General features: G+C 54.1%; 1 protein-coding gene across 1 annotated transcript in view; it reads left to right on the top strand.

The window, feature by feature from the left end:
• The first annotated feature begins 944 nt into the window (after positions 1–944).
• Positions 945–11,569, top strand: part of CREB3L1 (cAMP responsive element binding protein 3 like 1) — a 14,691-nt gene continuing 4,066 nt past the window's right edge. The window contains exons 1-8 of the mRNA XM_017858093.1: positions 945–1,136; positions 3,143–3,221; positions 4,147–4,304; positions 5,418–5,567; positions 5,705–5,763; positions 5,933–6,001; positions 9,627–9,726; positions 10,699–10,825. Of these exons, the coding sequence (XP_017713582.1) occupies positions 999–1,136; positions 3,143–3,221; positions 4,147–4,304; positions 5,418–5,567; positions 5,705–5,763; positions 5,933–6,001; positions 9,627–9,726; positions 10,699–10,825 (880 nt within the window). The 5' untranslated portion in view covers positions 945–998. The remainder of the gene's footprint in view (positions 1,137–3,142; positions 3,222–4,146; positions 4,305–5,417; positions 5,568–5,704; positions 5,764–5,932; positions 6,002–9,626; positions 9,727–10,698; positions 10,826–11,569) is intronic.

Raw genomic sequence — 11,569 nt, 5'->3', positions numbered from 1 at the left:
CTCTGTTTTTGTTTGTTTTTGTTGTTGTTGTTGTTGTTGTTTTGAGACAGAGTCTCACTCTGTGCCCAGGCTGGGGTACAGTTGCACGATCTCAGCTCACTGCAACCTCTGCCTCCCGGGTTCAAGCGATTCTCCTGCCTCAGCCTCCCGAGTAGCTGGGATTACAGGCATAGACCACCACACCCAGCTAATTTTGCGTTTTTAGTTGAAACGGGGTTTTGCCATGTTGGCCAGGCTGGTCTCGATCTCCTGGACTCAAGCAATCTGCCTGCCTTGGCCTCTCAAAGAACTGGAGTACAGACAAAGAACTGGAGTACAATCACCTGGCTGCTCAAGTGATTCTCCCACCTCAGCCTCCTGTGTAGCTGGGATTATAGGCACATACCACCACACCCAGCTAATTTTGTGTGTGTGTATTTTTTGTAGAGACGGGATTTTGCCATGGTTCCCAGGCTGGTTACGAATTCCTGGGCTCAAGCGATCTGCCTGTCTTGACTTCCCAAAGTGCTGGGATTACAGGAGTGAGCCACAGTGCCCAACCTGAACATTTACTTCTCACCAGTGTTAAGTATTAACACTCACAGTGTTAAGTGTCTCATGTACATTATACTACTTAAGCCTCAGAATTCTCTATTAGGTTCTTTCCCCATTTTACAGATGAAGCAGCGCAGGTTCAGAGAGGTTAAGCAACTAGCCTAAGGTCACACAGCCAATCAAGAGGAGTGTGAATCTGGTGCCCAAGCTCATTCTGTAAGCTGCTGAATGAAGAGGATGTCCTCACCTCTTCTGGCCCCAGACAACTCCCCCTCACCTCACAACCACCCTCTTTCCCGCCTGCCCCTGGTATACCCTAACAGCTCTCTTCAGTTCAGCCTACAGCAGCTCCCGGGGGGCAGGCAGGGGGCTGAGACCTCTGCCCTGGAGTCCCCTGAGCCTTTCCCCTTCCCCTAGACGTGGAGCATGGAGCGTGGGCGCTGGGACACAAACTGTGCTCCATCATGGTGAAGCAGGAGCAGAGCCCGGAGCTGCCCGTGGACCCTCTGGCTGCCCCGTCGGCCATGGCTGCCGCGGCCGCCATGGCCACCACCCCGCTGCTGGGCCTCAGCCCCTTGTCCAGGCTGCCCATCCCCCACCAGGTGAGCCTGGGGACGGTTTGCAGGGGCTGAGGGAGGGAGGAGGGCTGGTGGGTCTGCGGGAAGAGTTGCCCAAAGCCCTGTGCCCCGGGGCTCTGTGAACAGGAAGACAGGAGCCTCAGGGCTGAGGGTGGGGAGCCTCAGCCCAGCCCCGGCCTCCGCCGACTCCACTGGCTGCCCCTTCACCATCCTGCAACGGGCACAAGCCACAGCCCCCTTGGAGTAACAAAGGCTCTCACCTGTGCAGAAAAAGACAACTTGCAGGGCTCCAGGCAGGGCTGGCATCAGGAGCCCAGTCCAGAGGTAGACCCTGAGTCCAGGGTCTCAGAGGTAGAGACAGCCCAGGCCGATGACTTTTCTCAAAGCTTCAGGATTTTTAAAAAAGAAAGACCAAAATGGAAATTACAAAAAAAAAAAAAAAAAAAGTGTGCCATATTCCAATTGTTTACATTTATGAGATTAATATTTTTAACCCACACTCTCAGGCTGAACTCCCACCTCCACGAATGTGTAGATGACAGCATTCAGCTATAAACCCAAGACCCCTCTGGGAATGTGAACCCCAGACCCCTGGCTCCCAGCCGAGGCCCTGCCTGAGTCCCAACTCGTTGCCTCCTTTGTGTTCTGGGCACATTGCATGTCCTCCTCTGTAAAATGGGCTCATGAACCCCCTAAGGTGCCTCTAGCCCTAGGATTCCACAGGATGAGCAGCATCTTAAAATCCCTAGATGGGAACGTGGCTGGCCCTGCCCCCTGCTGGCCACATGGCTCACTTGCTCAAACTGTAGGCGGCGGAAGGCAAGAAAAGTCAGCCCCTCTCTGCCCTACCACAGACCCATGGGATCAAGGGTTGGTGGCAAATATGCAGGATCTTTTGAGACCGTCTCCAAGACTGGTTCTGAGACTCCTCAGGCCTTGCCAAAGGAGTGACAGCAGCAGCAGCCAGAGGCGAGGAGGCTTCAGAAAGGGAAACTGAGGCTCAACGGATTAAGCAATTTGCCCAAAATCATGCAGTTAGAAGCAACTGACCTGCCTTCCAAATTCGGCCTGCCAGACCCTGAAGGCCACACAGGTGAGGCCATAACCCCTAGTAGAAGGCACAGGAGCTGGCATTGTCAACAGTGAGCTCTCTGCACCACAGCCCCCTCTCACTCGAGGCATCAGCTGGGATGTAGACCAAGGAATCTCCAAGGTCCCTGCCAACTTGAACTTTCTGGGATTCTTACTCATCAGCCTACATTCTGGATTCTGCGTCCCACCCACAATATCATGATCTTCTCTCTGGGGCTGCAGCCCAGGGCCTGAAATCCAGCCCCCAACACCATGCCTTCTTCAGAGAGAGCACCACTTACATGCATATCAGTAGTCACATGTACAAAGCCATGCATGATCTTGAAGTCCTTTCTGGAACAACAAGTCAGAATAGAAATAAAGAGAAATGCATGTTTGTTAAAAATGTCCATCTGATTCTATCAGGCCCTTGCTTCAAATCCATTTGGAGCTCTCATTGCCTCCAACTTCTTTGTCTGGATTCTACTTCTATTTATACCCCGGGACTCATTTCAGACTTTGACTTCTCAGAGAGCGACCTCGGAGCCCCCAGCCAATTAATGCCTCCTTCTTCTGTACTATTGCTACCAGCCATTGAACAGCTACACTATTCCAGACATTACCTCTTGTTCTTGTCCTCATGGCAACCCGCATACCAAAGCCTGTGTGGCCTTCACAGTTGATGTGGAAGGTGGCCCCACCCTCAGAGGCTCACCTTCTCTGAGCTTAAGGTCTGAGCTACACTACTTGGCCACCAGTCCTTTCTCTTAGGTGTGACTTGGCTTCTCTAAGCTCAAGAACTCGCCTCTATTCCCTTGCAGCTGTGCCCAGAACTCCAAGCCCAGCCACTTCCCCAACTGTGCAGGGCAGGCCACCAGCCTTAGGGAGGAGGTGGGTAGATGGCATGGTGGGGACAGACCCAGGGGCAGCTAATGGAGCTGGGCTTGTCTGTTCCTCAGGCTCCAGGAGAGATGACTCAGCTGCCAGTGATCAAAGCAGAGCCTCCGGAGGTGAACCAGTTCCTCAAAGTGACACCGGGTAGGTGTCCAGGGGAAGGGCTCTTCCCCTCCAGTCGTGGGCAGATAGCATCCCTACTTCCTTGGTTCAGCCCACCCCTGTCTCTTGGCAACCCCGCCTCCAGAATATCCTCTCCACCCTGCCCTACTCACTCTCCCTCCATCCATGCCCGCTCTTCGTCCAGTCCTCTTCTTTTTTTTTTTTTTTTTCTGAAATGGAGTCTCACTTTGTCACCCAGGCTGGAGTGCAGTGGCGTGATCTTGGCTCACTGCAACCTTCCCATCCCAGGTTCAAACAATTTTCTTGTCTCAGCCTCCTGAGTACCTGGGATTATAGGTGCCCACCACCACACCTGGGTAATTTTTGTATTTTTTAGTAGAGACAGGGTTTCGCCATATTGGTCAGGTTGGTCTCAAACTCCTGACCTCAATGATCCACCTGCCTCAGCCTCCCTGAGTGCTGGGATTACAGGCGTGAGCCACTGCACCCGGCCTTCGTCCAGTCCTCTTCTTACCCAATCTACTGCTGCCATCGCTCCTGCTTGCCCAGCCTGACCCTATGAGAGAAAGGCCCCAGTCACCTTCTAGGGTTGCTGAGCTGGAGCTTAGTGACCTTCTGGAGTTGCTGAGGATAAGGCCCTGAACCCTGTGAAGTCAGGGATCGGGGAGGACCTCCCAATAATTCAGCTCCTATGATGTCTACGCCCGAGCTGTAAAGGAGCTGGGCCTCTGTGGTGTCAGATGAGGCAGCACCCAGGAATTGGCTACCCGGATGTCAACTGTCTTTCTGACACTGCAGAGGGGCTTCTGATGTCACAGCTGAGGCCAAGGGCCTGGCAGTCCATGTCCCACAGTGTCAGGGCTGGTGCAAGCCCATGCTCAGCTGAACTCATGATGTCCAAGCTGGTGTGCAATGTTGCTAACCCGGTTTCCCCTGCTCTTCCCAGAGGACCTGGTGCAGATGCCTCCGACGCCTCCCAGCAGCCACGGCAGTGACAGCGACGGCTCCCAGAGTCCCCGCTCTCTGCCCCCCTCCAGCCCTGTCAGGCCCATGGCACGCTCCTCCACGGCCATCTCCACCTCCCCACTCCTCACTGCCCCTCACGTAAGGAGCTGGGGATGGGCTGATCCTGGAAGTGAGGAATTGAATAGATCCACCTGAGCGCACGGCCAGTGGGGAGGGTTTGGGGAGCCCTGAGACTGATCCCCACCCTCATCAGAATTCAGAGGGATGCCTACCTGGGAGTATGAGAGTTTGAATCCTTTTTTTTTTTTTTTTTTTTTGAGTCTCGCTCTGTTGCCCAGGCTGGAGGGCAGTGACTCAGTCTTGGCTCACTGCAACATATGCCTCCCAGGTTCAAGCAATTCTCCTGTCTCAGCCTCCCAAGTAGCTGGTATTACAGGCACTTGCTACTGCTTCCGGCTAATTTTTTTTTTTTTTTTTTTTTAGATGGAGTCTCGCTGTGTCACCAGGCTGGAGTGCAACCTCCATCTCCTGGGTTCAAGTGATTCTCCTGCCTCAGCCTCCTGAGTAGCTGGTACTACAGGTGCACGCCACCATGCCCAGCTAATTTTTGTACTTTTAGTAGAGACAGGGTTTCACCACGTTGGCCAAGCTGGTCTCGATCTCTTGACCTCGTGATCTGCCCGCCTCAGCCTCCCAAAGTGCTGGGATTACAGGCGTGAGCCACCGCACCCAGCTGGGAATTCAAATCCTTTCGCCCTGCCTCATGGTGAACAGGAGACTGTTGCAGAGCCAGAACTAGAACTTGACATTCCTGACCTCCAGGGGATGACCCAGGCTGCCTCCAAGGAGTGCTGTGTGAGGGGCAGTGCCCAGATGGTCCACAATCCCCAGGAAACATGGAGCTAGGGATGGGTGTGGAGTCTCCCAAGCCAAGATTGTAGGGAGGGGTCTGATGGAGATGCTATTTGGGGCATCCTGGACAAGTAAGCTTTGAGGGTGTGGTCTCAGGGATGGGATCCAGGAAGCCCTCCCGAACAATGCACTAAGAGCCTAACACCTGAGCTCTCAGCACTGCCCTGGCACCTGACACGTGTTACTGAATTTCACCCAGATCCACCCCCTTTTCAGATGAGGAAACTGAGGCGCAGAGCGTTGTGTGCCTTGCCCAGGTCATATAGATAGCACATGGCAGAGCTTGAATTTGAACCCAGGGCTGCCTGGCTCCTAACTACCACGTCGTACTTCCTACAGAAATTACAGGGGACATCAGGGCCACTGCTCCTGACAGAGGAGGAGAAGCGGACCCTGATTGCTGAGGGCTACCCCATCCCCACAAAACTCCCCCTCACCAAAGCCGAGGAGAAGGCCTTAAAGAGAGTCCGGAGGAAAATCAAGAACAAGGTAATGCCTGCCACCCTGGGGCTTCAGAGGGCTTCCTTGGTGGGTGGGCTCCCCTGGCATGCCAGCTCTGAAATTGGGGGGCCCAGGAAGTGGATATGTGGCAGAGCTAACCCTTGTTTTCGGGCCTCTCCCTCTAGATCTCGGCCCAGGAGAGCCGTCGTAAGAAGAAGGAGTATGTGGAGTGTCTAGAAAAGAAGTAAGGGGCTTGGGAGGTGTGGGGAATCCATGTGCCACTCCCTACCCTGACCTGCCCTCCCCAGGCCCTCCCTCATGGGGCAGCAGAGGCAGGGGGCACACGGAGTGTGATGGTGGTGGGCAGGGCCGAGGGGGCTGACCCTAAGCCTGTGCCTGCTTGGCCCCTACAGGGTGGAGACATTTACATCTGAGAACAATGAACTGTGGAAGAAGGTAGAGACCCTGGAGAATGCCAACAGGTGGGTGGTGCCTCCTGCATCCAACCTGGCCCCCTGCCCCTCTGCAACCTGTGCCTGGCTTTGCATAGCTCTGGGAGACAGGGGAGAGGAGAGAGAACTAAGTTTAGGATAACAGGGACCCCAGAAGCACACCCTGTAGCCTTGGGCCACTTACATCCTGCCACTGCCTGCGTTCCCATTTTTCCTCACCTGCTAGACACCTGGCAGGGCAGGGGGAGTTGCTTAAGTGAGCAGGTGTTTTCAAACTGTGGTCCTCAGACCAACAACAACCCCTAGGAATTATTAGACATGCTTATTCTCTGGCCCCATGCCAGGTCTACTGAATCAGAAGCTCCGGGGGTAGGGCCCAGCGCCCCCTGTTTTAATAAGCCCTCCAGGTAATTAGGTTGTACCCTCAAGTTTGAGAATCACTGGTGTAAATCCCTGTTACTCAAAGCCAGTTGCCCGGGACAGGCAACATCAGCATCACCTGGGAGCTTGCTAGAAATGCAGGCCGGGCACAGTGGCTCACGCCTGTAATCTCAACACTTTGGGAGGATAAGGGGGGGCGGATTATTTGAGGTTAGGAGTTCGAGACCAGACTGACCAACATGGTGAAACCCCATCTCTATTAAAAAGAGAAAATTAGCTGGGCGTGGTGGCAGGTGCCTGTAATCCCAGCTACTCGGGAGGCTGAGGGAGAAGAATCACTTGAATCCAGGAGGCGGCGGTTGCAGTGAGCTGACATTGTGCCACTGCACTCTAGCCTGGGCCAGACACCATCTCAAAAAAACACAAAAATACAGAATATCAGAACTCTCTCCAGACTTACTAAGCTAAAAACTGCACATTCACAAGGTCTTGGGTGATTCACATGCACTATGAAGTTTGAGAAACAGGAGTGTAGAGACAGCAGCGCAGTGCCTGGCAGGTAGCAGCCACGTAAAGTCACAGCTCTGGGTTCTTATACTGCTCTGCCATTTTTGTGACTCTGGAGAAATCGTTAAATATCTCTGGGCCCCTGTTTCTTCGTCTAAATGGGGATGATAGAAACGTTATCTCATAGGGTCGGGCACAGTGGCTCACGCCTGTAATCCCAGCACTTTGGGAGGCCAAGGCATGCAGATCACTTGAGGCCAGGAATTCAAGACCAGCCTGGCCAACATGGTGAAACCCCATCTCTACTAAAAATACAAAAATTAGCCAGGTGTGGTGGTGCATACCTGTAATCCCAGCTACTCAGGAGATTGAGGGAGGAGAATCGCTGGAACCCAGGAGGCAGAGGTTACAGTGAGCTGAGATCACGCCACTGCATTCCAGCCTGGGTGTCAGAGTGAGACTTCATCTCAAAAAAAAAGGACCCAGCCTGATGCTTGGCATTTAGGAATGTGCAATTCATGTTAGCTTTTATTCTTCTTTCATTATTTTTATTTATTTATTTTCTTGAGATAGGGTATCACTCTGTTGCCCACGCTGGAGCATAGTGGGATGATCATAGCTCACTGCAGCCTCAAACTCCTGATTCTTCCTACCCCCTCAGCCTCCTAAGTAGCTGGGGCCACAGGCACACACCACCATCCCTGGCTAATTTTAAGTATTTTGTAGCAACAGGGTCTTGCTATGTTGCCCAGGCTGGTCTCCAGCTCCGGGGCTCAAGCATACCTCCTGCTTTGGCTCCCAAAGTGCTGAGATTATAGGCGTGATCCACCACACCTGGTCTTCTTCCATTATTTTTATTTATTTATTTATTTATTTATTTATTTATTTATTTGAGACAGAGGCTTGCTTTGTTGCCCAGGTTGGAGTGCAGTGGCACAATCTCGGCTCACTGCAACCTCCACCTCTTGAGTTCAGGCAATTCTCGTGCCTCAGCCTCCCAAATAGCTGGGATTACAGACATGTACCACCACGCCCGGCTAATTTTTGTATTTTTAGTAGAGACAGGGTTTCGCTATGTTGGCCAGGCTGGTCTTGAACTCTTGACCTCATGTAATCCTCCTGCCTCGGCCTCCCAAAGTGCTGAAATTACAGGCGTGAGCCACCACACCCCGCCATTATTTTCATTCCAAATTCCTGATAATACCCAGCCATGAGCCTGTGGTAGGTCTTTAATAATTATTTGCTGGGATTAATTACAATAACCTAGACAACAGCCTTGGTATGCAGCAGGTGCTCAACACAAGACTTTTTCCTTCTTTCCTTCCTTCTCCCTCAGCTTCTCCAGCGGGATCCAGCCACTCCTCTGTTCCCTGATTGGCCTGGAGAATCCCACCTGACCCCCCACCCCACCCCTCTGTTTCTGGCTGGGGTTCCTTTCTGGCCCAAAGTAGGTCCAGGCCCTTGGAGCTATTTCGCCACCTGCTGTACATTGTGGGAACTGCAACCCCTATGTGCCCGGTTGGGTGGAGAGAGATGAAACATTTTCCCACCAAGCCTGTACTGAACGCGTTCTGTGTGCACCCAGAAGATTCCACACTGAGTGGGACCTAGTCCTCACCCTCAGGGAGGCCACAGTTAGTAAAGGAGACTGACGTGGAAATCTATAAATAAACGAAGTGCCTTGATAATAAAACAAAAAGTCAGCAATAAAACAAAAATGGGCCGGGCGCGGTGGCTCAAGCCTGTAATCCCAGCACTTTGGGAGGCCGAGACGGGCGGATCACGAGGTCAGGAGATCGAGACCATCCTGGCTAACCCGGTGAAACCCCATCTCTACTAAAAAAAAAAATCCAAAAAACTAGCCGGGCGAGGTGGCGGCGCCTGTAGTCCCAGCTACTTGGGAGGCTGAGGCAGGAGAATGGCGTAAACCCGGGAGGCGGAGCTTGCAGTGAGCTGAGATCCGGCCACTGCACTCCAGCCTGGGCGACAGAGTGAGACTCCGTCTCAAAAAAAAAAAAAAAAAAATGGCTGGGCACGGTGGCCCATACCTGTAATCCCAACACTTTGGGAGGCCAAAGCGGATGGATCACTGAGGTCAGGAGTTCCAGACCAGCCTGGCGAAACCCTGTCTCTACTAAAAATACAAAAATTAGCTGGGCGTGGTGGTGCACGCCTGTAGTCCCAGCTAGTCAGAAGGCTAAGGCAGGAGAATCACTTGAACCCGGGAGGCAGAGGTTGCAGTGAGTCACAATCGCACCACTGCACTCCAGCCTGGGCGACAGAGCGAGACTCTGTCTCAAAACAAAACAAAACAAAACAAAAAACCTAACAAAAACAATAGCTACCATTTACTAGACACTCACTATATACCACGCACTGTGCCGAACAGCTCTTTCTTATCAGCTCAGGGTCCTCGGGGTGCCAGGGAGGGAAGGTCAATGAACCTGTGGCAGGTGTCAGTTAAGCAAAAGAAGGCTGGCCTCCACGCAGCTGGGGGCAGGCCTTCCCTCCTCCAACCCCCTTGGCCAGGAGCATCACAGGGCAGGCCTGAGCTTCCACAGGGTGACCCAGCCAGTCACCATGAGGCAGGCCCCAGGTGCCAGGCCACTCTGCAGAGGAGCCACGCAGGAGGTGACCTTTCCTATCTTGGCTGAAACGGGCACCTGGCGTGGAGGCCACGTCTGGAGCCAGCCCCCTAGGAGAGCTCCAGGAGGCAGAGATGCCTGCGGGGTCAAAGCCTGCCAGCTGACTGCTGTGCCCTCCTCAGGACCCTGCTCCAGCAGCTGCAGAAACTCCAGACTCTGGTCACCAACAAGATCTCCAGACCTTACAAGATGGCCGCCACCCAGACTGGGACCTGCCTCATGGTAGGTGTGGCTCCCTCCACCACAGGCCCACAGGAGGAGGGTTCTTTCCAAGGCTGGCATTTTCCAGGGTTGGGCAGAGCTTTGAGGATCGGTAACATCGTGGGCAGTATCATCAGGGTACACCATCCTGGCGCCTGGTGGGCTGGTTCTAGCTGACCCCAGCCTCCTTCTCTGAGCCCGTGGTGCCTTCTGCCTCACACCGGTCCTCGACTGGTTAACACAGTGTAGGTGTGTAGGTGACTCCAGTGGCCCCAGCTAGGGGACAACTGAGCAGGTTCCTTGAGGAGGTGGCTTCCACAGGCTTTGTGCAGGGAAGGGCTTGGGGAGACTCAGGGAAGTACGGACATGTTCTTTCTGGAATGGATGGCAGTGAAAAGGCTGAGGAAACCCCTGGAAACCCGGAAGGCTCCAAGGGTGTGCTTCAGACCTCTTCCAGTCGCTCTTCCCTCTTCTTCTGGAAATGGCCAACCTCTTGCTGCCTTGCTCAGCAGGCCCCGGCCCTCCAAGACCCTCGAGCTGTCAGGCGGCAGAGCCAGGCTATGGGCAGGGGTTGTGGGCTCCCTGGCTCTCAGCACCTCCCGCTAGCCAGACTCCCCAGAATCCTGCTGAGAACGTGACATGCTGATGTGTCCCCCTCCCTCGTCCCGGTCCCAAGCCCTACCTGCACCTATTCCTTCCTTTCCTGATTCCTCTACACCATAGGGTGACTCCACATTGGCCACTTCCCTCTTACTTCTAGCACTGCCTGTGGCGACACCCCTACAATGGGCTGGGATGGCCTGAGCGGCCCCTGCCTTCCCCAGAGAGGATGGGAGACCCCACGTGTGGGAGGAAGTGGTCAGCTGGAGGAGCTACTTCTTTGGGAAAACGCTGAGACTTTTGTGCCTGTTGGTTTGGGAGAGGAGGAGTGGGGTGGTCAGGGCCGCAGCCCCTCCTTGCCCAGATCTGATGCCACTGTCTCTTTGCTACCAGGTGGCAGCCTTGTGCTTTGTTCTGGTGCTGGGCTCCCTCGTGCCCTGCCTTCCTGAGTTCTCCTCCGGCTCCCAGACTGTGAAGGAAGACCCCATGGCCGCAGACAGCATCTACACGGCCAGCCAGAGTGAGTGCCCACCTGTCATGCCAGCTCCCTGGGCTGGGGCTGCCCTGCCCCAGCCCCAGTGTCCAGGCAGAAGCCAGACATAAGAGAGAAGCCAAGTGTGGGGTCGGCATTATCTCATTCTGCCTCATTTTCCAGATGGGGAAACTGAGGCCCAAAGAGAGTCTATGCTTTGCTCAGTGTTTGTGGTAGAATTGGGACTAAAATACAGAGCTCCCAATGCCCAGCCTAGCTCCCAGAGAGCTTCAGGAGTGGCTTGCAGGAGGTGGGTTTAGGGGATAACAGGAATGTTCCAGCCCTGTGCCCCATGCATTATGGTGCTGGTGCTTCTGCGGCGTCTGCTAGGTACCATCAGTACCTCATGATAGGGACAGCAAGTGAGTTTCAGTTCAAAGGCCATTTCCAATAAGGTGGTGGTAGCTGCCTGAAACACTGTGTTAAGAAGGACCCTGGAGGCCGGGCGCGGTGGCTCAAGCCTGTAATCCCAGCACTTTGGGAGGCCCAGACGGGCGGATCACGAGGTCAGGAGATCGAGACCATCCTGGCTAACACCGTGAAACCCCATCTCTACTAAAAAATACAAAAAACTAGCCGGGCGTGGTGGCGGGCGCCTGTAGTCCCAGCTACTCAGGAGGCTGAGGCAAGAGAATGGCGTAAACCCGGGAGGCAGAGCTTGCAGTGAGCTGAGATCCGGCCACTGCACTCCAGCCTGGGTGACAGAGCGAGACTCCGTCTCAAAAAGAAAAA

Source organism: Rhinopithecus bieti, unplaced genomic scaffold (assembly GCF_001698545.2).
Source record: "Rhinopithecus bieti isolate Rb0 unplaced genomic scaffold, ASM169854v2 scaffold_46101, whole genome shotgun sequence".
Taxonomy (NCBI): domain Eukaryota; kingdom Metazoa; phylum Chordata; class Mammalia; order Primates; family Cercopithecidae; genus Rhinopithecus; species Rhinopithecus bieti.
The sequence above is the reverse complement of the archived record's forward strand: the minus strand, read 5'-3'. Positions and strand labels throughout refer to the sequence as shown.